The following is a 26603-nucleotide window of genomic DNA, read 5'->3' on the forward strand; positions in this document are numbered from 1 at the left end:
AACCTTTACGAGTTAAGAGACGATGATGGCTTCAATCTCAGAGGAAACAACAGAGCCGATAAGAAGTGATCAGATTCTGGAAACATTCTGAAGAGAAAGCCAAAGAAATTTGATGATAGGTTGGATATTTAGTAGGGGAGAGAGAGAGAGAGAGAGAGAGAGAGAGAGAGAGAGAGAGAGAGAGAGAGAGAGAGAGAGAAAGACACACACAAAGGGGAAGAGGAATGAAGAGGGATCCCAAGATATTCAGTCTAGGCCATAGGAAGGATGAGTTGAGAGAGGGAAGGAAGGAGAAATAAGAATTCTGCTGTGGTCATGTCTGTTCACCCACTCAAAGAGATTGGAAAATATAAGAATCTATAATAGTCTCAAGACACAAATTGGAACCGGAGGCTTCTGAGTACTATATAGTCTTAGCAGTGTGGGTTCAATCAGGGGACAGAAGCAATGCAGTAATGCAAAAAGGGAAACTCATCATAGTGAATAATTACCCCGTGGTGGGAGAGCACCAGATGTAAAGGCAACTCTGATGGTACCCAAGGGCTGAATGAGCATGCCCAAGGAAGGATAGCTGGTATGCAGATCTGACTGAGGAAAAGTATGATCATAGCCCAGTGGTTTGCCTGGGCCACAGCTGGCCAACAGCTTCTGGGTGAGCTGGAAACAAACCTCTCAGAGGCAGGTAAGCTACATCCAGTAGAGCAGCACATAGGGGACAGATGCTACAGTCTACACGAAACCTGGAGTTTCTATTCCCATGTTTCAGGGCCCAGGAAACAAACATCAGGGCACAGGTGAGCCATGGCTACTGTAGGTGCATAGTGCATGGTGTCTGCCTAGAGAGTGAAGTGATTACTGGTCCTAGGCAAGGATCGCAAAATTGCTAGAGGGCTCTGCACTCTTGAGTGTGCTACCTCAGATGTCCTCAAACATCAATACTTTTAATCAACAGTACATCAGGAAGGAGAAAAGCCAAACCACAGCACACCAGGGTGGGACAAAGATCCCTCTTCCTCCTGCAGTCCCTCTGGAACCTCCTACAGGCAAAGCTTATTATCATGTTCACTGTAAGGAATAAATACTGAGCCCACCCATTCCATTATCTCAGAGTGGGATCCAGAAACTAAATTGGGAAATAAGAGGCAGTAACTAGTACAGATGGTATGGAGGGTTGAGTTTTGGGAAGGTTCGGTCTTATCTGGCATGTTAAGTCACATTTCATTTGTGGCTTGAGTCTTGTTTTTGTGAAGGTATCTTCAGAAACAGAAAGTGATGTGCATGTACTTAGACTTGGCTTGGGTCCTTCTTGGAAATCTGTCAAACTATTGTGTTGGTAAAACTGTAATTATTAATATCAGCTCTGAAACAGTGTGGGAAAAATATCTGAATAGAGTCTTAATTTTGCCTTAATGGTTTAATAATAGCGTTTGAGGGGATTTGTAAATTTTATCTAGGAAAAAAATAAGCTAATGTTTAAATTCAAATTTTCTCATTAAATATATGTGCCACAAACTTATTTAGCATTGCACTACTTATCCTTGAGGGGAAAAAAAATTACTGCTAACCTGAATCCTTTCCCATAAATACACTCTTTCTTTTTGCCAGATGCTTAAATATCATTGGACTGTTTTAAAGTAGTTCTATTTGATCTCTGTGAAACAGATGGAAGTATTTGTTATACAAACCTTATTTAGAATGTAATCTTTTTTCTCTCCCGATTGCATATGTTTGGCAGTGAGCTGTCCCTTCTAGATGTGAATGAATTTTGGGCAGTTTCCAAGTCTAAACACACCCTAATTTCAAAAACCACAATCCTGAGGGCCCAATTCCTGTTTACTAAGGAATTAAAACCTAGTGAAACCACATAGTTACTAAATACAGTACATCCTAGTGAGTTTTTAAAAACAAAAATTTTTATAGTTTATTTAGGGCTATTGACTATCATCAAGTTCATAGTTAAGTCTTTACATAAGCAGTATATAATATTTACAGTTGGTTAAATATGCAGCTTCTGATTCTTAAAATAAACTCCTTATATGGCATTGTGGGTTTATGGGATAAGTAGGAAAGGATAGACTGTGGGTGGGGAATAGGAAGTAGTTCAAATACATTCCTGTTTTTTTTTTTTTTTCTTAAACTGAGGTGAATGATTAACATCATGTCAAAAATGTGTTTGTAAAAATATCCAAGTATAAGTGTCAGTTGAATTGTTTGTCTGAAAATGGGTTAACTTTTATTTCATACTCAGGTAACAAATAAAATATCACAAGGTTCTAAAACCAAACCTTAGAAGTGAATCCTTTTAGAAGTTCAGTTACAGAGAAAAATAAATAAATAAAGATAGAAAAGGGGGGGAAATTCCACACCCCTTTGTAATTAAACAATTCTAATCCAATAAGAATGAAGCGGGTGGTGGGGGGAAGCAGGTAGGGTAGAGAGAATTAGAAGTCTAAATTTACACTTCTCAGGATTGGATTTCACAGGCATGCTTTAAAGTCTTAGTAATCTTTACTTAGATTAGTAGTTGACATACCATAAACTTTAATCTGAAAGGAGGATATAGTGTGTGTCACATGATATAGCATCCTCAAAAGTGTATACCGTATTACATTAATGAAAATGAATTGGATTAACCATCTGTGTTCCCATAACTTCCTAGAGGAATTTAATTGATTCATGTTTTAAGCAACATTTAATCATCAGTTTCTTCAAAGAGAAGTGAGAGGAGTATTGACTTTCTCCACATAGCTGTTTTAAACCATGCTCTCATATTTCATTGTTTTATTGAGTTGGTTCGTGGATTCCCTGCAAGTATGCTCATTTCTGAGCTATAAACGTGCTTAAGGTGAATTGTAGAATTAAAAACAAAAAGCTTTGGATCTTGAATCGCTTTAACTCCATAGACTTAATGAAAACCAGGGATTATATTTCTTTCTTATTCATCTAGGATGTGATATTGCCTGCCAAATCATAAAATTATTGACTGATATTTTCATATCTATGCTTATTTTGGACAAACCAACTATATCACATGAATTCCTAGAAAATGAGATTTAAAATGATAACCACTGGTGTGATGGAAATATATGGAAATAAATGACATGGGATCATTACTATATGATTTTTTTTTCTTGTTTTTATATGGTGTTTTAGTTTGATCAGTTTAGGTTTTTGTTTCGTTTTATTTTGTTTGAAGATGGGTAACTGAGATGGAAACGAGGGCACTTTACCACTAAGACATATCCCCACCTTTATCTATCTATCTATCTATCTATCTATCTATCTATCTATCTATCTATCTATCTATCTATTTTGAGGCAGGTTCGTACTAAGTTGCTTAAAGCTGACCTCAAGTTTGTAATCCTTCTGCCTCAGCCTCCTGAGTCTCAGGGTTGGCTATCACCTTTGCACTGAGCATTGTCATGTTCGCTCTTGGTTTGTAGAGTTTATAGCTATTTGCTGTTTGCAGGTAAGTGTTCTGAGCATGTCTCTTTCGTGGCCTTTGTTTTAGGTTTTGCATGGTCTGCCTACTTTATCATCTTGCAAATCTCTGCCCACTAGCTACCTGGCCTCTCTCAGTTTCTCAAAAAACATTCAGATCCCACCACAAGAACAACATTGACAAAAGTTGTTATTTTCTACAGATTTGTACTTCTTCTTTCCTCCTAGTAAATGTCTATGGAACCATCAGTTCTCCTTCTTAATATCCTTGGAAATGTTTCCTTTTGTCAAATCTCTTATTGCAGTGTCTCACTGGAACAAGCACTTAATCCTCAGGGCACTTGTCAGCCTAGACATAGTCATTTGATTATCTTTACCCTCATCTTCTCCAATCTCATGAAAATTATCATGAGATAATTTTGCCCCTCAGTAGTCTATCTCCTTGACACATAGTAAGAACTATAAAAATATTTACCATGAGTAGTTTTGGTATTTAGAAAACTAACCTGAACAAGTTCTCTTAAGTAGAATTTCATTTAAATTATTAGTTTTTTAAAATTATAATTTTAATGATAGTAGGACTACTTAGAACAAAGTAACTCTGTGATCAGAAGTTCCACAGACTCAAAGGTCAGTTTTTGCTTTTACATGTAAAATAAAGAAAATTATCTTATTATGATTGTGATAGAAACCAAAGTCTCTAACCACATATTATAGAATCTGTTACCCCAAGTAAGATGCAGTTGTTGAGCTGGTTGAATTGATGTCCCACACACTTTTTCTCAGCATTTAACCTATTTGCACATCAAAATTAGTGTCTTCCTTATAAGTCAATGAAGGAGTTTTAAAGAGGAATTATTTTTAGAAATCTACAGCACTTCTTCCTGGTCCTGACCTTTTCCTTCTCCCTACCCATGCACTCATCTTGTTTTAAATTAGTACACCCACTACAGAAATTAATCACTTGAAACTTGCTATGCTACTTCACATTGTTCCATTTGCTCTTTAGGTTGCCGCTTATCTTTTCTTACTGGATGTATTTACTAAGTGAGCTGCCTACAGAAACTTGAGTCATCTTGGATATATATCTATTAAGCCAGGCCTTCAATTCTCTATTCCACTCATTCTGTGCTTCCTTTTCCTAACAAATGTTTACAATGTCTCCTTAATTATCCTGAAAGGAAATTGATAGGTGATACATTCTATCTACATATATAACAAATCATATGATGTCTGTACATAATATAAAGTAGAAATAACAAAGTAATTTATAATATTATATGATGCATTCAATTATGTAAATGCTTGGGTATGTTTGAACTAGAGGACATAATGAAGTCAATAGGTATTTTCCCCTATATTCATAATCACCTTGAATATAGAATCTAAAAATAGCTTTATCATTTCTAATATGATTTTCCATAAATGGGGAATGTTACAGTTTAGATATGACGTGTCCTGCAAAAGCTTATATGTAAAACAATACAAAAAGTTTAGAGGTGAAATGATTGAGTTATGAGAGCTTTTACCTAATTAGTGTATTTATGTATTGATATGGATTAAATAGAAGGTAACTGTAGGCAGATTGGGTGTAGCTACAGGAAGTAAGTCACTGGGACATCCTTTGGAGTTTATATTTTGTCCCTGGTGAGTGAAGCTCTCCTTTCTTCCTGATTTCTGTGTCTTGAGCTGCTTTCCTCCTTCATACTCTTTCATCGTGATGTTCTGCCTTACCTCAAGCCTAGAGCAATGGAGTTGGCTGTCTATAGACTGAGACCTTTAAAACTGTTAAACCAAATGAACCTTTCCTCTTCTAAGGTCTTTGGGTCATGGCAGCAAAAAAAAAATGCTGACTAACACAGAAATTGTTACCAGCAATGGGGTTCTTGCTGTGACTAACCTGATTATGTGACTCAGAAGCCTTTGGAGCTGGTTTGTGTGGGGAGGAATTTTGAAAAATTTGGAGATGCAGTCTGGAAAAGCTTTAGAATGTTAAGTAGAACTTAATCTGGTAGGAGCTCAAAAGACCAAAATTCTGTTAGCACTATGAACAGTAAGAATTATGCTCATGAGGTTTCAGAGGAGGAGGACTCTATTAAAAATTACACCAGAGACCATTCGTGTTATATTCTGGTAACGAAAGTAGGGAAGGGTTTCTCCATATCCTTCCTTGACTTATAAGGAGGACACTAATTTTGATGTGCAAATAAGTTAAATGTATAAAGTTGTTGTTTACATTTTGCCCATATCCTGAGACTTCTATGAGGTTGACTATAAAGATGATGAACTAATTAATCTTGCAGAAGCATAGCATTCAGATGGTGGTAAAGATATTGCTGACAGTTTTTAGCCCAGTTTAATGTGATAATCAAGAGCAGAAAGCAGAGCAGAGAGATTTGAAAAACTTGAAGTTCTGATAGAAAAGTGTAAGTAAAACTAGGGTGAAGAAATTATAATTATTAAGTTATAATTGTTAAAGAGATTATAGACACTAAATAAAACTACTTTACCAAGAAACAGTAGGCCAGTGTGCATATGTTTTAGTCAATTTTGTATGTGTTTGTGTTTGTGACCAAAGACCTGGCAAGAACAATTTTAGAGGAGAAGATATTTATTTGGCCTTTATGGCTTCAGAAGTATATGGATGGCCAGCTCTCCTCACATCTGCCTCACATGGCCAGATGTGAGGCAGAACATCATAGTGGAAGAGTGTGGTTGAGGAAATGGCTCAGGACATTGCACCAAAAAACAGAGAGACAGTATTCTATCTCTAGAGACAAAATATATACCCCAGAAACATGCTCTTCATGACCCACCTTCAATATCAGCCTATAGTTACCACCCAGTTAAACTCTATCAGGGAATTAATGTACTGATCAGGTTAAGACTCTCATAACCCAATCATTTTATCACTAAACTTTCTTGCACTGTCTCATGCATGAGCTTTGGGGAATACCCCATATCTAAAACATAACAGCATTTCACAAATTTACAAGACCACACTCATCTCAGGCTCAAGAGTATAAAAGTAAAAATTCCTTTGAGAAGAGACCATGGCTTGCATGGAATTGGCCCGGGGGATTGGAATTTTTATACCATGATCATCTACCCAAGCACTCAGAGACTTCATAGTCACAGGAGGCTTGGCTCCTTCTCAAGATGGTGGCAGACCTTGTTGTCAACCATGTGATGATGGTTCTGCATCAGTGCAGAATGCTTGAATTAGGGAATCATGGAGGCTTCCACCCACATTTCAAAGGACTATCTAGGAGGTCAAGCAGACTATAACAGGGTCAGAATCCCTGTGTGCAGCCCCTGAAAGGACAATGCATGAAGATGTGAGAAGAAAGCCCAAATTGCAGTGGAGACCCCCAAGATTAAGAAATGCCAGGAATGTGAGATATCTGTCAAGGAAAGATGCAGGAATTAAGCAGGAACAAGCCGAGAGAGAGAGAGAGAGACCATATGTGCTGCAACCAGCAGGACCATAAAGGTGGAGTACACAAGCCCTTCTGAGAGAATATGATGATGCTAAGTGCTGCAGATGCTAGATGTGGAACTATAGGACTTGTTTGCCCAGGTGGGTTTTGGTCTTCCTTTGGTCCAATTTCTTGTTTTCATTCCCCTATTTCTTCCTGGAATTATTTACTCTGTGCCATTATATACTGGAGATACACACACATACACACACACACACCCCTTATGGTTTTTACAAAGGCTCATGCTGAGAGTAAGCTTAGAGTCTCAGAGGAGACTTTGGACTTACACTTTTGAATAATGCTGGAGCTTTAGTACTGTGGGGACTCTTGAAAAATGGACTAAATGTAGTTTGAACTTGAGATGAGCATGAGTTTTGGGGGCCAGGGGTGGAATATGCTGGTATATATAGGAGGAATCACCCAAAAGCTCATGTGTAAGATAATACAAGAAAGTTTAGAAGTGAAATGATTGGGTTTTGAGAGCTTTTGCCCAATCAGTGCATTCATCAACTAATAGGGAATCTCTGAGCAATAACTGTAAACAGATAGGGATAGATAGATAGGCTAGAGGAGGTAGTTCCATGGAGGTTTTGACTTTGGGGTTTATATTTTTTCCCTCTGTTTCCTGGTTGCCGTGTCCTCCATACCTTTCCAACATGTTGTCCTGCTTCACCTCTAGCCCAGAGAATGGAACTGGCCATCTGTGGACTAAGACCTCTGAAGCCATGAACCAAATAAACTTTTCCTCCTCTAATTGTTCTTGTCGGGTCTTTTGGTTACAGCAGTGAAAAACCTGACTAAAACAGTGAACCTTTGATAAAGTTGAAGTATGATTTTTCTTTTATTTTTTTTAAGTAAATTTTTTCTTAGCTACATCTAGTGGTTTCATTCTTAGGAATCTCTGTGCATATTGTGTAATATTAAAATATATTACATAATAGTTACATATTAAAGATAATGTATATAATGTATATTAACGCCTTGAAAATTTCTTTATGCATAAAGTGTATATATTTTATTTTCCAACTTGTGTTTTTTGTACTTAATACACTGCTGAGAAATGGCTTTGGCTAGCTATTACCCTAGTTTTAGTCAGCTTTTCTTCTCTGTGATCAAAATACCTGACAAAAACAACTTAGAAGAATGGAAGTTTATTTGGGGCTCATGGTTTTAGAGGTCTCAGTCCATAGATGGGCATGGTGGAGAAGTGCTACTCTATTTGTGGAAGCCAGGGAACAAAGATTGAGGGAGAAGATGGGGTGGGGGGGAGAAAAGATGAATCCTCTCAGGCCATACCACTAGTCACTTACCTTCTGTAACCATAACCCACTAGTCTACACTTACCGCTCAGTCAGTCCATTCAAAATAGGATGAACTGATTAGGTCACAGTTCTCATAATCCAATCATTTTATCTACAAACATTTTGCATTACCACAGGAGGTTTTGGGGATACCTCTTACTCAAACCATAACAACTAACCCTCTTCTGCAAGGAGAATATAAGGTTTTTAGGCAGCTCAAATATACGTACAATTTTAATTACTAAACCAGAATTCAGTGCTATCAATTTATGAAAAAAATAGTTTAATGCAAAATATTTTACAAGGCACTTCAAGTCCCACCCCCTAAAAAAGAAAGGTAGATCATAAATACTGTGATGTTTTGAGTGGGGAGAAATGTGCCATATGTCTGTAGTTAGGAAACCATATATGCTTGAGTAGAAAGGTTACAGGATTGCTGTATTCTGCCCATGTTATAGTCACAATCTCCTGAGAAATGCTATTCCAATTACTGACCTGTCTTCACTATGTACTGACCTGAAATGAAGAGATTCTCAAGGCTTCTATTACTTAAAAAGAGAGAGGAAAGAAGAAAGTGCATGTTATTATTGTCATCAAATTCTTTAAAAATGAAGAATAAATCATTAATTAATAAAAATTATTTCTGGAGTACTTTTATGTTGACTGAATTCTAGCTCTGATTCCTGCTACTATTTTTCTTGTGTTTTGTGTTGATTCTAAACTTTGTTCAATAATGGAAATGTTTATTTGCTTCCTTTTATTAAAGCTTCTTTGGGTCTGTCAGGAGATCTCCCCTCAGAGGAACATGAATTGCACATCCTTATGTGTGGTGTCAAATTGTTTATAAGTTCTCTGTCTCTTCTACCCATTGTTTTTATATATATTCTGTTCTGTAATCTGCCTCTTCTTTTTGAGAATGTTAACAAATCTTTTAGCTTGGTAGAGTATAGAAAGTGGTTCTTGCATATCAACTCTTTTATAACTATTTAGTTCTTCATGAAAAACATACCCTAACCATTTCCCAGTAATTTTCTATGATGACAGGCAAGCCTTAGGGAAATGGTATTGTCGACTAGTAAGCAATACATTTTGCCAATCTGATGCAATACATGTTCATTAGACCATCCTTAAATTCTTTTATTCTGATGATATTACAGTAATATACTTAAGACTAGAAATATTATAGCGTATGCAGAAGACTATAAATATCTGCTGTGAACTTGGTTGCTACTAAAATTAGGTCCTGAGTTGAAATTTGATAGTTTTGATGTTTTATGCTTGATAGGGTCATCAATCTTCCCTTGTTATTATCCTTGATTGCATCAATTGAAATTTAACTGAGCAATGCATTAATTAAAGGAATAAATAGATAGCTCTGTTAATAAGGATGTAGAACTTCTATCATGTTTTCCTTCACTGACCTTATTTAGGAAGTGAAGTGATTTCGGACATTATCTCGTGTGTACCTGGCTCTAAATTTTGGGTTTCTCACTTGTCTACCAATATGTGGTTAAATTTTCAAGACTTTCAGATACCTGAAAAGCCACTTAGCCATTGGACATACGTGCAAGATTCCTGGCCATTATCATTTATATTCTCAAGTATTATGTTTGTCTCTACTACTTCAAAACTAGACTCTTCTGGAACTGTACCCATTTCAACTCCTGCTAATTATTTCTGTTGCAAAGAGATGGAAGGAAAGGTGAGACTGAAAGAAGAGCAAAAATGTAGGGAGAAGTGCAGAAGTTTGAGGGTGTTTATATGTAATAAACTCCATTCATTCATTATTCTATTAGATCTTTATTAAATGAGTGCTTTATTTCAGGCATGTGCTCTATGCTGTGTGTACAATTATGAACAAAAATAGACATCATCCTTCTGTTGAGGGAGCTTTCCTTTCAATGTGAGTATCAGGCCTTAAATATTTATTTACAGTTGGGATATGTACTATGAAGGAAATATACATTTCTACAAGTAGAATATGTTAGGAGGATTCAGCTTGGTCGGTTAAGGCAGGGAAGGACTCTCCAAAGTAGTGAGATTAAAGCTGAGGTGTTAGATATGGAAGATGAGTGGCACAGGGGATATTTTAGGCTTAAGGAGCAGCATTCATGAAAAAGGAACCTGTTCTAATTGAGAAACAGTGGGAAATCATTGAGGATGAAATATACTCAGCAAGTGGGAGCATGGCATGAGAAGCAATGCAGAAAATAAAGGGAGTGTTTATAGTCTATGATGTGTTATGTTAAAGTCTGTGGTGTTATTCTAGAACAATGACTAACCATTAAGGAACTTTACGTGTGTGTGTGTGTACATGTTCTGATTTGGATCTTCTTTTAAAAAATCACATTGATGCTATGAGAGATAGCCAGCAAAATTATAGGAAGAACACACATGATACTGAAGTAGCTAAATAGAGACATAGTAGTATTTTGGGCAAGGATGATGACAGTGGACGTGATCTGAAACTCAACTCATTGGATGTGGAAGTGAAATACAGAACTATCTAGATGACCCCCCATGTCTCTGGCTAGGTTTTCCAGTTTATTAGAATGAGGAACATCAAAGGTTTGGGGAGAAGGAAACATGAGTTTGTTTTTAGATTTATTTTATCCCCAGGTGCTTCTGAGATATCCAGGGGAAAATATTGAGAAAGTAGTTGCTTGTCTGGAAATGGAAGGGAAACAGGGGATTGGGAAGGAAACACAAGCTAAAGATATAAGCTATATAGGGGTCAGGAACAGGGAATGAAGACCTGGCACTAGAGACTCAGAGGGGTCAGCAAAAGAGTGAGAGGACATCTATAAGAAGTGGATATAATGTAATCAAAAGGAACAATACTATGTAGCAAGAAAAGTGACAGAGGAACAATACTATGTAGCAAGAACAATACTATGTAGCAAGAAAAGTGACAGAGGAACAATACTATGTAGCAAGAAAAGTGACAGAGGTGATGATATTTGAGGAAAGAGGCAAAAATTTAGCATGACTACCTTGTGAAATTGGAAAGAAACTGAATAAAGAAACTGTTAAAAATTTGGCCTGGCTCAGTATTTCCACTTTGTGTCCCTTAGAACACTGATTTCTTGGAGATATTACCATTGTGTATTCTCTCTTTCCCTCCCTCCCCCACCTCTTGTCTTTCACATACATACATTTTGTGATTGATTAAATTTGAGGAAAAATTTGATAGTCTTTTCAACAATACAACTTCTAAGAATATTTGGCATCATGAGTTTACAAAATGGATATAAAGCAATTCCTAATGAATATCAGCAATCATAAGTTGTTCTATTGAACATCATTTGAGAAAAATTTGCTTAGCATAATTGATAGACTTGGGTAGCAAAATTGGATATGAGTCAATGTCAATATACCCCATCTAAATCTCTTCCTCTCTTTAAGAAGTAGTATTTTTTTTTTCCTAGGAGATAAGTTAGTTGAATTCAGATGCAGGGGGGTCTCTGGGTCTAGAGTGATGGAGGTCAGAATATTTGGTGGAATTAGTAATGACAGAAGGGAATCTGGGTCTGTACTGGTCAGTGATTAGGTGAAGGGGGTACATGGTTTTAGTATGATGACTGTAGTAGCTGGTGAAAGCATCCAGGTTAGAAGCAATTGGGGTCTGTTTCATTTATTTGTAGGCAGTAAATCTTAAAGTGGATACTCTGGTACAGTTCTGCAGATGTTCTGGATGAAAATGGGAAAGGGAGGGTGTTCAGTTAAAGACATGAAATAGCTAAAGATAATAGTTGTAGTAATAGAGACTGAGCTGATATCATCTTGGAAGGAAACTCCCTGAATGGAAGTGAACAAGACTTGGACAGGGAAGGTTGGTCAGTTGAACATTTGGAACCTGGAAATTCTTTTATGTTATTAATTGATATGTAAATCAGAAGAATGAATGAACTTCGATAAATGACTCCCATCATCATTAATAAAACTCCAGATAGATCACTAGCATCCCTTCATATAGAGAGAATTGTTGGATGAATGTATGGATGAGTGGGTTCATATGGACCTTGGCTGGGCTTAGCTTTCTTATTTATTACTTATCTGTGTATTAGCATCTGGAAGGAGTGATTCCATTTCATGTGCAGCTGTCTATTTTAGAGTTTATTTTATCTCTTAAAGACTCTTTACACTGTAAGAATGATGATAAGCAATTGGCATTATCCATCCTTAATGTTTCTTGTGCTATTGATATTATGCCATTGGTATTTTCCTGTTCTTTCTCTCTAACTCTGGAAGCCTCCTTCTTGTTTTTTTTTTTTTCCCTTATTCAATTACTGACAATTTCTTGATGTTTTAAAAAAGTAATGACTTGTAAGTATACACTGATCCATATTAGTTACTAGGATACAGAGATATATAAGCATGATCCTTTTCCTCAAAAAGCTTAAATTCCACTCAATAGAAAAAATAGACATGTATGTATATCACCATAAGGACATTGTGTTACATGCAGCATAGAAAAAAAAAAAGCATATGGAAGTTTCTGTGCTACCATCTTGGAGATGAGAGTAGTTACAATGGCATCAAGATATTTAGGGCAGGTTGATATCTAAGCAAAACCAAATATGCCAAGCAAAGGTGAGAAAAGCATATTTCAAGCAGAAGATTGGGAGTAGTGGTGTGGGTTGTAGGGTAGATGTCTGTGCCTCCAAGAGGAAGCAGAGAAAATTTAGCAGCACATTAATGAGCTTAGTTCTCCATCTATTTAGAGTCGATATATTCTTCAAAACACATAAAAATTATCTCTTCTCGATTATGAATCTTTCTCAGATTGACCTGAGAATGTCATTATTGTATCAAAGCATAGATTTCTTAGAAACATTTAATGGCTATTTCAAAAATAATAAATTAACATGTTATCATGTTTGAGTCCAGAATAATCAATTTCATAGACACAAAATGAGAGAAACGGAGTAAAGCCTAAAAATATGAAAAATAACTTGTAGGTCTTAGTCTATGATAAATCGAAGGAAATGGAGTCCCTTTTAAGAATGTAGTTGAACAGTCTTTCTGAAACAGTGGTTGAGAAACTCCACCATGAGAGGCTTGGCTCACACTTGGGTAAAGGGCACAGTCTTATGTGTGCCTCCCTAATGAATAATCAGAAACATAGTGAGTAACCATGACTATGATGGGACTCACATTCATGCCATATAAACTCTAAGGAAAATGGGTACTCGGCACAGAAGACCAAGGAGGAAAATTTTGTTTTCTCATATTTGAAAGAGATTTGGAACTCAGATTTACATAAGTTCCAATGTCTGCAAATAGAGGGAATATTTTTCTGTAATTTTTTTGGGGGGAGGCAGGTACCAGTGTTTGAATCCAGGGATGCTTAGCCACTGAGTCACATCCACAGACACCCCCCCCCCCCGTTTTTAATGCATGTATTTATTTTTAAAAAATTAGGTTCAAATAAATATATATTTAAGATATATTTTTAAAAATTTGTTCTTTTTTAGTTACACACAACTGTAGGATGTATTTTGACATATTGTACATACCTGGAGTGTGACTTCCCATTCTTCTGGTTGTACCTGATGTGGAATACATTGGTGGTGTATTCATATATAAACATAGGAAAGTTGTGTATAACTTCATTCTACTCTCTTTCCTATTTCCATTCCCCTTGCCTTCCCGTCATTCCCCTTTGTCTAATCCACAGTACTTCTATTCTTCCCCACCCCATCCCCTTATTGTAAATTAGCATCCGCATATCAGAGAAAACATTTGGCCTTTGGTTCTTTGGGATTGGCTTATTTCACTAGCATGAATAGTCTCCATTTCCATCCATCTACCCGAAAATTTTTCCTTATGGCTGAGTAATATTCCATTCTGTATATATAGCACATTTTCTTTATCCATTCATCTGAATAAGGGCACCTAGGCTGGTTACATAGTTTAGCTATTGTGAATTGAGCTGCTATAAACATTGATATGGCTGCATCACTGTAGTGTGCTGATTTTAAATCCTTTGGATAAATACTAAGGAGTGGGATAACTGCATCAAATGATGGTTCCATTCCAAATTTTCTGAGGAATTTCCACCCTGCTTTCCATGGTGGCTGCACCAATTTGCAGTCCTAACAACAGTGTATGGGTGTACTCCCCCCCCCCCCCACATCCTCACCAACATTTATTATTGCTTGTATTCTTGATAATTCCCAGCTATTTATTATATTTTACTTAGAGATAGGGTGTTACTATGTGGCTTTAGAGCCTTGCTAAATTGCTGAATCTGGCTTTGAACTCACAATCCACCTGCATCAGCCTCCTGAGTGCTGGGATTATGGGTGTGTGCCACTATGCTTGGCTTTTTGTTTATTTTTGATTTTGCTTTTGGATAGTGTTTTTTACAGATGTAGTAAATAGTTTGAAACTTGTCACCCAAAGCATGTAAGTGGATTGGTGGTGGTGGAAGAGAATTTAATTGTAAGCTAGATAGGAAAATTATACCAAATACTACTTCTCAAAGTCTGCTCCATGGATACCCAGGGATTGCTACAGTCCTTTCCAGAAGGGTCAAATCCATTCTCATAACAACACTGAGATCTTTTTTTTTTTTTTTTAACACTGAGATCTTGTTTGACTCTTAGGCAGTGTAGTTGTTTGCACTGAATGTACAAAAGCAGTGGGTCTTGACTATCTCTCCAAGGCTTATGAGTTAATAATTTGGTTCCCAATGTAGTACTTTTGGAAAGTGGTGGAGCTTTGAAAAGTGGGGCCTATTGGAAGGTCCAAGGTCATTGGGGGCATGACCTTGAGGCGGATTGTAAGACTGGCTTCCTCCTTGCTCTGTTTTGCTTCCTGTCCATGAAGTGAATGGTTTTGTTCCGTTATGTACTCTACCATCATGTGCCACCACAGGCCCTGAATAGTGGAGCCAATCAATCATGGATCACCTCTAAAACAGTGGTCCAAAATAAACCTTTTCTCTTTGTAATTATCTCAGGTATTAATGACAGTCATGGAAACCTGACTAGCATGGCAATAATAGGTTAAACTCCTGGCACCTCAGCATAAATCAAAGCATAACTACAAATCAAGTTGTCATTGTAATTCTTCACTGCTGTTCACTCACAGGGAAAAAGCCAGTTTCTGTGAAAAGACAGTCAAAATCATTAATTTTCTTAAAACTCAGCTCTTGAGTGCATCTTTCTAATGTTCCCTGTAGCATCACACAAAGTACACATGAAGCATTTTTTTTTTCAAATAACAAAGTACAATAGCTATTTTTATTAAAAAGCACTTGTTTAATTAAGTTGTTAATTGAACTTTTTTTTAATAAATACCATTTCTGTTTGCAAATATGGTTATAAAACTGTGGCTATGCATATATTGGTATTTGTTAAGACATTTAATTGAACAAAGTAATTCTGTCACTTGAAAAGAAAAACAAATTAAAACAGTATTTATTGCCAATGATAAAATTCAAGTTCTAAAGCAATTAGATGTTTGGAAATTTTATGTCTGCCACCATGAGATTGAAAGTTTCTTCATTATATAAGACTTATTTTGATGATATTGGAAGTAATATTTTAAAATAACTGATCTTGTTTTTTTTATATCTTAAAAATTTGGAGTCTCTCTGTAACTCAGTCATCATTTTGCAAATGATCATTCCAACTGTAGGAGAGAATAAGTTTTTATGTAAAATGTTAATTGATAACAATTTTATATTCTATATTGCAAGGAATTAGTGTAGCATCAAAAAATATCTACATCTACCCCAAAACAAAACTTTTAAAGTACCATTCACTTTTTTACTTACCTGCCTGAGTAAAGCTGGATTTTCTTCCTAAGATTCTTTCAAATGACGTGTCACAAGAAATGAAATGCAAAACCAGATACAAGTCCCAGCTATTAGGCCAGGTACTAAACAATTGTAAAACATTGCTACTCCCTTAGTGTAGATTTTTAAAAATTAACTATGTTATATATTTAATAGTTTTTTATTATTATTTGAATGAATTAGGTATTTTTATACTTTTCTCAGTCTTAATATCTAATATGGTAAATATTAATAGATATAATCTATAAGCTCCCAAATTACCTTGAATTCATATATAATTTTTAGAAGTGAAAAGCATCCCAAGTTTAAAAACTTGAGAACTGCTAAAGTAAATGGTCTTGTGTTTCTTTTCAACTCTGATATTATTATTAATCTAGTGCTTGCTTAAAGAATCCAGGCAGAGGAATTTCTCTGGTCCTTCTGAGGAGTGCCATGACGAGGCTAAGGTGATAGGATTTGGATAATGTCCCTGCCCTCATAGAATCTTCAAATCTCTCTTTGGGGAAGACATTAATCAGAGATTCACAAAAATAAATGTAAAATCAGAATGGCCATAAGTGCTCCTGAGGAAAAGTAGTTGGAAAATGGTCTTTGGGTCAGAAAATGATTCCCCAATGGGAGCAAGAATGAGCACGTGATAAATTAGAGCCTTTGGCCCTGAGGAAGCCCTGTGTGGAAGGGCATTGTAGAGGAGGGAGGGAGCTGCCATGTCATGTGACCATGGTAATGGCAAAGAGGCAAGCTGCATCTGGGGGACTTTGGTGACCTATGTCTAGCACGTTGGTGTCTTTTTAAGATATTTAGGAGGTACATATTTTTTCCTCCTTGTCTTCACTGCAACTTCTCTAATCTTGATCTTTGTCTGCATTGTACCCTAGTTATTTTCCTAATAACTTGATCCCTCCCCCATCTTTCACCACTGCAGGACCCCTCCCCTCTTTATTTTCATTGCCTGGCTCATTCCTGTTTAATTATAGTCCCTTTTCTTCTCTCCCATGTTTGCAGTCCACACATATGCTTCTTTCAAAAGCTTTTCCACTCTTCTTTTTTCATCATCTGCTCTAAACCTTGATCTCATCTCCAAATTCATTCACAAAGTCAAGCTCATAAACAGAACAGTATTGTTTTCTATATTTGTAATGTATTCCGCTGTCGTATATAAATTTTAAAAAATCCTCTTAGTTCTTCCCTTTTACGCTCGCTCCCATCCCTGAGAATTAAAGTGTTCTTTTTCTCAAAATACTTGAGACTGGGTAATTTTAAAAAAATAAATTTGTTTCTCACAGTTCTGGAGGCTGGGAAGTCCTCCAGATGCACTAGCATCTGGGGAGGGCCTTCTTGGTCCACCAACCCATCATCTATCTCTGACTTCTTCTGTCACGTGGCCTCTTCTCTGGCTTTTCAATCCTTCTCTTTGACTTGTGAGTCCTCTGCAGGGTCTGTCCTTGTCTAACTTTCATCTTTGATCTCCAGGGATCTCTTCTTTTGTGACTCAAGGGTAGCTGATTTTGGATGGTTTATCTTTTGCCTTAGCAGTTCTCCAGAACTATTTGTAGATTCTAAATGTTCCATGTTCTCTAAATTATCACTACCATGCAAACATTGCTTAGTACCACTAAAGGAACACCCATCACACTATTTTTTAAATTTATTTATTTGTCCCAATTTGTTATACATGACAGCAGAATGCATTACAATTCATATTATACCTATAGAGCCCAATGTTTCATGTCTCTGGTTGTACACAAAGTAGAGTACCATTCATATGTTCATACATGTACTTAGGGTAATGATGTCCACCTCATTCCACTATCTTTCTTACCCCATTCCCCTCCCTTTTCCTCCATCCCCTTTGCCCTATCTAAAATTCCTCCATTCTTCCCTTCTCCCAACCCCCCCGCCATCCCAATTATGGATCAACATCCACGTATCAGAGAAAACATTTGGTATTTGCTTTTTTGGGATTGTCTGACTTTGCTTAGCATAACATTCTCCATCTCCATCCATTTACCTAAAATGCCATGATTTTATTCTCTTTTAATGCTGAGTAATATCCCATTGTGTATATATGCCACAGTTTCTATATCCATTCATCTGAAGGGCATCTAGGTTGGTTCTACAATTTAGTTATTGTCCATCACACTATTTTATGACATGTATTCATTTGTCTGCCTCCTGTATGAACTTCCTGAATGCAGGAGCTGGAATTTTCTAGCTTTTGTTTTCTTCCACACCATAATAGTAGGATGAGATAGCAGGAGAGCAATAGTAATTTGTCGAAGGTCCAAACTTGAAGCCTGTCTCATGTTCCTATTACCTAATATATATCCCCCCACCATGACATATCAGCTGGATCATTTTTCTGATGTTGACTCCTATGATATTGTGGTGACGTTCCTTTCTAAAACATTTTCTGAGAAATAAAAGAGGGAGTCGTTTTGAATGAGGCACTTGACAATTATGATTCTTTTAAAAAATGCAACATACTATACTGTGAGTAGTAGTTTGGTTCTTCACAAATAGCTATTTTAAACCTTGCATCAAAAATATAGTCAACAAAATTACAGATACACCATTCTTCCACTATGGACCAGTCTTCATTTAAACAATGAATATTCATTGTACGTCTGAACTTTGAATGTTCCTTAGCCCATTTTCAGTGGCTATAACAAAACATCTGAGAACTAGGTAATTTATAAAGACAAATTATTTCTCACAGTTCTAGAAGCTGAGAAGTCTAAGAGCATGGCACCAGCATCATGCCACATCATAATATGGCAGAGGGCAACAACACATTGTGAGACAGCAAGCAAGCTAACTTAGGCCTTTTTCTTCTTGTAAAGCCTCTAATCCATGTAATCCCACTGGCTCAGGAGGCTGAGGCAGCAGGAGAATCACTAATTCAAGGCCAGGCTCAGCAATTTAATGAGGCACTAAATGACTTAGCCAGACCCTGGCTCAAAATAAAAAATAAAAATGGCTGGGGTATAGCTCAGTGGTAAAGTGCACTTGGGTTCAGTTCCCAGTACATACATACATAAAGCAAACAAGCCACTAAAATCATTATTGGAGGTCCCACCCTATGACCTAATCTAATCCTAATTACCTCCCAATGGTTCTGCCTCCAAATTCCATAAACAAGAATTTGAGGATAAATTTTCCAACACATAAACTGTTCTAGAAATACATTCAAGCCATAGTAGGGGTATACAGGCTACATGGGGACTTCTGAGAAATGCCAAGGTCACTTCTGAGATATACCAAGCTTTAATCATCTTTAAGATGATTAATATTTCCAAATGTGTGCATTCAGGTGTGCTACCACCATCTTTCTGCATATCAATCCTTTCCATGGTTGTAATATGAAGAGAAATACATTTTCTTTAAGTAATTTGTTGAAGAAAGTCCAGGGTATGTACATATAATAATCCAATGGTGCTCACTCTCTTCTCATGGGTGTGTGTTTGTGAAGTGATGATTCATACAGACTTGATCCTCATTATTTGTGGATTTCATATTGATAAATTCATCTACTCACTAAAATATGTTTGTAAGCCAGGTACAGTGGTGCACGCTTATAATTTCAGCAACTCAGGAGGCTCAGGCAGGAGGGCCACAAGTTTGAGGCCAGCCTCAGCAATGTAGTGAAGTCCAAGGCAACCTATCAAGAACTTGTCTATAAATAAAAGATAAAAATGGGCTAGAGATGTAGCCCATTGGATAAACTGCCCCTGGGTTCAATTCCAGAACCAAATAGAAAATATATTTGTAACCTCAAAATCAATATCCCCAGAGGTTTTATGGTTATTTAAGGACATGCCCTGAAGCATTTGAGTCTCCTAAAGTGCATGTTCTCAGCTGAGGTCGAACAAGGCAACATTCTGCCTTCTTGTTTCAGTTCTCATAGAGTAAACAAATATTCTTTCTGCAATCTATTTAGTGCCACGTTTTTTGCATTTTTGTGCTTTTGGTTAGTGATTTTGCTGGCTAAAATGGCTCCTAAAAATAGTGTTGAAGAGCTAGGTGCTCTTAAGATAAGAATGCTGTGATGTGCCTTAGGGGAAAATTCTGTAAGTTAAACAAATTTGTTCAGGCATGTTGGCTGTTACGTTCAGCATTAATGAATCAATATTATATATTTCAAAAAGCTTCTTTGAACCTACAGAAGGTTACATTCATTCCATCAGTTGATGAAAATGAGGCTCACCGGAACCCTGGGTTATCCCCAGGAGTCCTGGTTCAGTGTTTGCTCATTCATCATTGTCATGGTTTAGACATGGTTGGAGTGTGTTTCCCAGAGCTTCATGTATTGGAAGCTTGTGGTGGTGTGGGAGGTGATAGAAGTTTTAAGAGGTGGAGCCTGGTGAGAGGACCTTAGATCCTTGAGGGCACTGTCCTCAGAAAGAATTGGAATAGCTCTCCTAGAAATCCTTGACTCTCATGGGACCCTTGAGCTCTCTTAAGGGGAGCAATTTATAAGAATGAGGTGGACTCCCAAACCACTTTTTTCCTTTTATTTAGAGATGTGATCTCTCACTCTCACATATACATTCCCCATTTACTGTGGGGCCCTCTTCAAAGCCTGTGCCATGCTGTTTGGACTTTCAGATTTTAAAACTGTGATCTAAATAAACCTCTTTTCTTTATAAAGTTAGCCTTCTTTAGGTATTTCATTATAGCAGTGAAAATGGACTAATATAAGTGTTAGTACCATGAAAGAGAATTTACTCTGTGTGTGTGTGTGTGTGTGTGTGTGTGTGTGTGTGTGTGAGAGAGAGAGAGAGAGAGAGAGAGAGAGAGAGAGAGAGAGAGATTGATTGGTTGATTACCTTATCTAAGCTCCAGAAAGGAAAGCAAATAGAAGGTACTGCATCATGTTTATACAGTTGTTGAGAAGAAAAAAGGTTATGGGACATGGATAAATGTTCCAGGTAACATCTGTAGCCATATAAAATACTGACAGTCCAGAGCAGCTTTGTTTCTTTCTGAAGTGAGCAAAAATGGTCTGTTTTGTTATAGTTTGGAAAAGGTCTATTTCTTTGTAAAGTGCAAGGTATAAATGGCTGTGCAACTAGTAATTCATACCTGCTCAATAGTTTGGGATGTGAATATAATACTAACAGAAAGTCACTTTGCTGGGAAGGCATTGAGGAATTTTATTTTTTCTTTTATAACTTCAATTATTCTGATTTACCTTGGCCATCTTTTCTCTCTGGTAGCTGTCCTTAAGGTTTTTGTTGGTTGGATACAGGGAAAGTTGCTAGACCTGTGGAGTGGATTTCTAGTCATTCAGCTCCATGTACCAGCACATAGCTAGGTTAGGTCCGTGTCAAGTTCAAGAAACAAAATCAAATAAAAAAATATAAGTATTTCACCAGATTGTATCATGTTAGATGAGATTTTAGGTATAGAATGAGGTTGGGCTTGGAAAAAGCAAGGGAACAACTGCTTTGATTAAAAACTCCCTTTTCTTTTAAAGGAGTTATTTAAATTGTAAATCTTTCTGAACCCTATTCAGGTGTGGACTTGTGTATCCTGCGGTAACTCTTGCCTTGTCAGTATTCTTTTTTTATTTTTATTGATTGTTCAAAATATTACAGAGCTCATGATATATCATCTTTCATACATTTGACTCAATTGGGTTTTGAACTCCCATTTTTGCCCCAAATACAGATTGCAGAATCACATTTGTTACACACTCACATTTTTACATAATGGCATATTAGTGACTGTTGTATTCTGCTACCATTCCTATCCCCTACTATCCCCCCTCCCCTCCCCTCCCCTCCCATCTTCCCTCTCTACCTCCTCTGCTGTTGTTCAATTCTCTCCCCCTTTTTTCCCCTCCCCCATGCCCCTCACAACCTCTTATAATTTTGTGTATCATTGAAGGTCTCCTACCATTTCCATATGCTTTCCCTTCTCTCTCCCTTTCTCTCCCCCCATTCGTCTTTGTTTACTATTAGTCTTTTCCTCATGCTCTTCCTTCCTGTTCTGTTCTTAGTTGCTCTCTTTATATCAAAGAAGACATTTGGCATTTGTTTTTTAGGGCTTGGCTAGCTTCACTTAGCATAATCTGCTCTAATGCCATCCATTTCCCTGCAAATTCTATGATTTTGTCAATTCTTAGTGCTGCATAATACTCCATTGTGTATAGATGCCACATTTTTTTATCCATTCATCTATTGAAGGGCATCTAGGTTGGTTCCACAGTCTAGCTATTGTGAATTGTGCTGCTATAATCATTGATGTGGCCGTATCCCTATAGTGCGCTCTTTTAAGGTCCTCAGGGAATAGTCCGAGAAGGGCGATAGCTGGGTCAAATGGTAGATCCATTCCCAGCTTTCCCAGGAATCTCCATACTGCTTTCCAAATTGGCCTCACCAATTTGCAAACTACAGACCAATATCTCTAATGAACTTGGATGCAAAAATTCTCAATAAAATTCTGGCAAATCGAATACAAAAACATATCAAAAAACTTGTGCACCATGATCAAGTAGGATTCATCCCTGGGATGCAAGGCTGGTTCAATATACGGAAATCAATAAATGCTATTCACCACATCAATAAACTTAAAGACAAGAACATGATCATCTCGATAGATGCAGAAAAAGCATTTGACAAAGTACAGCATCCCTTTATGTTCAAAACACTAGAAAAACTAGGGATAACAGGAACTTACCTCAACATTGTAAAAGCTATATATGCTAAACCTCAGGCTAGCATCATCCTAAACGGAGAAAAACTGAAGGCATTCCCTCTAAAATCTGGAACAAGACAGGGATGCCCTCTATTACCACTTCTATTCAATTTAGTTCTCGAAGTACTAGCCAGAGCAATTAGACAGACAAAAGAAATTAAAGGCATAAAAATAGAAAACGAAGAAATTAAATTATCGCTATTTGCGGATAACATGATAATATACTTAACAGACCCAAAAGGGTCCACAAAGAAGCTGCTAGAGTTAATAAATGAATTCAGCAAAGTGGCAGGTTATAAAATCAACACGCATAAATCAAAGGCATTCCTGTATATCAGCAACAAAACCTCTGAAATGGAAATAAGGAAAACCACTCCATTCACAATATCCTCAAAGAAAATAAGATACTTGGGAATCAACCTAACAAAAGAGGTGAAAGATTTATACAATGAAAACTACAGAACCCTAAAGAGAGAGATAGAAGAAGATCTTAGAAGATGGAAAAATGTACCCTGTTCATGGATAGGCAGAACTAACATCATCAAAATGGCGATATTACCCAAAGTTCTCTACAGGTTCAATGCGATGCCAATCAAAATCCCAATGGCATTTCTTGTAGAAATAGATAAAGCAATCATGAAATTCATATGGAAAAACAAAAGACCCAGAATAGCAAAAGCAATTCTAAGCAGGAAGTGTGAATCTGGAGGTATAGCCATACCAGAGTTCAAACTGTACTACAAAGCAATAGTAACAAAAACAGCGTGGTACTGGTACCAAAACAGGCAGGTGGACCAATAGTACAGAATAGAGGATACAGAGACTAATCCACAAAGTTACAACTATCTTATATTTGATAAACGGGCTAAAAACATGCAATGAAGGAAGGATAGCATCTTCAACAAATGGTGCTGGGAAAATTGGAAATCCATATGCAACAAAATGAAACTGAATCCCTTTCTCTCGCCATGCACAAAAGTTAACTCAAAATGGATCAAAGAGCTAGATATCAAATCAGAGACACTGCGTCTGATAGAAGAAAAAGTTGGCTACAATCTACATATTGTTGGGTCGGGCTCCAAATTCCTTAATAGGACGCCCATAGCCCAAGAATTAATAACAAGAATAAACAAATGGGACTTACTTAAACTAAAAAGTTTTTTTCTCAGCAAGAGAAACAATAAAAGAGGTAAATAGAGAGCCTACATCCTGGGAACAAATTTTTACCCCTCACACCTCAGATAGAGCCCTAATATCCAGAATATACAAAGAACTCAAAAAATTAAACAATAAGATAACAAATAATCTTGTCAGTATTCTTAGCTTTAATATCCTTTTATAATTTTACCCTGTTCTTTAGTTTGCTAGTAAGATGGATATTGTCATTTTCAAAAGGTCATTTTGTAATGTGACTTTAAGTGACATCCTCATGGTGTCTGTGAGACTTACTCCAGGAAACCAAGAAGTAAATCAGGCAATATTACTCCTAGTAAATGGGGGCAAAGTAACATTACATTACTTTGCAACTGAAATTCTGAAAAAAAAAAAAAGTGATTCTTAGGTTTTGGAGTAGTCTGGGACATTTACAGAACAATTCACCTTCATCTTTGTATCCTTTTGCTGTATCACATTCCAAAGCAAAATGTATCACATTGTCAGAAAGCCAACTTTTCTCTGGCCCATATGTTCTCAGTTATAAGAAACTTCTTTTGAGTTAACAAGTCTTCATTAATCCTACCAATTGCAAACCTGCATTTCAATATGATTAGTAAATGCAGAGCAGAATGCAGCTTTGTTTTGATGATGCCTACCTATTCCCTATAAATCTATTAAGACTTCATCTTTGACAGCAGTTCTTGTCTGAGTTGCTCTTCTGTTTAAAAAAAAATTATAAGGAATATTAAGTTCTGAGAACTGGATTAAAACTCAGAATGTGGTAATATTCGATTACTCCTTAATGCATTTAGAAAATGTATTATTTGAACTCTTGAAACATCTTTGTGAGTTGTACAATAAAGACAAGAATACAAATAAAAATAATTCAAATGCTCTGTAAAAGAAAATAGATTTTGCTTCTTAATATACTATAAAGTCTTCTATCTTACAGTTAAAATGCAGATGATCCTCCTTCATTAAAAAACCAAATTTTTAGTTTGCCATTATAGAAGGTGAAAGAAGACACTTAGGAAGAAAATTAGCCTGAAGCTATTTTTTTGTTTCAGAAAGCAAGTTCAGCAAAGGGATCAAAACCATTTATTTTTGTTACATGTCTTAATAATTTAATTGTACTTTTCTTTCCCCAAAATACAAAAAGGAGTACACAATGATTGCAATAGGATAAATAAGTTATAAAAACTTAAGGATCAAATTGCTTCCAAACTTAATTTGATTGATTTCTGAATAAGAAATATGATTTTTAAAATGACATTCTTGTGCTTTCTAGAGAGCATTATAAACAGCCACAATAACAAGAAAGGAAAACTATTGTTTTAAAGTATGCTTGAATGAATAAATGTTTTACAGATCACTAATAGTCAATAACATTATTTGGGAGTTTGGAGGATGATCTGGTTTGTATTAAACATATTTACACTTTAAAATGCCTTGTGAATTAAGTCAAGTTTTACTACAAACATATGCTAAGAAATATGAAAATATGGAGCATTTTCCTCTATTAAGATCATCATTACCTAAGGGATACAATTGACCAGATTTTAAGAAACTGCTGGGCTTTTGTTTTTCCAGAGAGCTCAATCAGATGAACTGGAAAAAATTGAAAAGCACGGCCGATCCTCCAAAGACAAGGAAAATGCCAAGTCTCTGGACAAACCTGAACAGTAAGCATGCCTTTGGGCCCTACAGAGGGCATCAAGGCCACAGTGGGTTCTTGCCATTTGGAAAAACAACGTCTTGAGTACGTAATTGGATGAGATGAGGATAAACATCTGTTTATATGAATTATATTTTTCCTCTTAACTTGGCTTTATTTCCTTAGGTTCCTTTATGAACTGTCACTAATCCCCAACTTTTCAGAGCGAGTCTTTTGCATCCTGTTCCAGTCAACGTTTTCAGAAAGCATTTGCTCAATTCGTCGCAAATTGGAATTGCTACAGAAATTATGTGAGGTAGGTTCTGGTCCAAAGAGAACTAAGCTTGAGTCCTGATATTTAATTCTGTTCAGTCATGTTCATATTACAAAAAAAGTTTTATTTACTCTAAGTCCTCATTAAATTGGAGGGATAGCAATCCCACAGACGGGAACATTTATGATTGAGCTTCAAGATCAAAGCACATAGTCAGATTGGCAAACAGGTCTGCAGGACCATGTTGTGAGAGTGTGGCCAGTATGTGCTGGCCACTGGAGAGCTTTCGTACGTCTGCTTTTGCCAAAACTGAATTTTCACTTCTTATGGTCCCTCTAGATAGCGGACTTCCAAGTGACTGTGACTTAAAGGCATAATATTTACTTCCCTTCATTGTTTTTTGAATGGTCCCTCAACAAATTATTCATAAATATTCTAAGCAAAAGATTTAGAGCAGCCATTTGATTCAACAGAAGATAAAAATTTCTTTGAAAATTAAGAATAAATATTTGGCAGAAATAACCAATATTAACTTTTTTTTTATTTTCAAAAATCAATAGTACTATTTTGTTCTAGTTGTGATAAATACTTTTGAAAAGTGAAGAGACGTTATTAAAGACATTTTCAGAGGAAATGACATGAAACATTAAAGAATGTTCCGAGAGAAGTGAGTGTATACTCATTTGGAAATGAATCTTTATAATTTTCCTTTTTGGTTTTCCACAATTTATACCAAAAAAATATAATATCGTTTTAGACATAGATACGATTAGGGTGATGATGATGATAT

The 26603-nt window shown here is 36.5% G+C and overlaps 1 protein-coding gene across 1 annotated transcript in view; it reads left to right on the forward strand.

Moving 5' to 3' along the window:
• Positions 1–26603, forward strand: part of FMN2 (formin 2) — a 372575-nt gene that overhangs the window by 206410 nt on the left and 139562 nt on the right. The window contains exons 9-10 of the mRNA XM_081299099.1: positions 25476–25567; positions 25726–25855. Coding sequence (XP_081155225.1) covers positions 25476–25567; positions 25726–25855 — 222 coding nt within the window. The remainder of the gene's footprint in view (positions 1–25475; positions 25568–25725; positions 25856–26603) is intronic.

The sequence above is a fragment of the Spermophilus citellus genome (assembly GCF_964194105.1).
Source record: "Spermophilus citellus genome assembly, chromosome: 6".
NCBI lineage: Eukaryota > Metazoa > Chordata > Mammalia > Rodentia > Sciuridae > Spermophilus > Spermophilus citellus.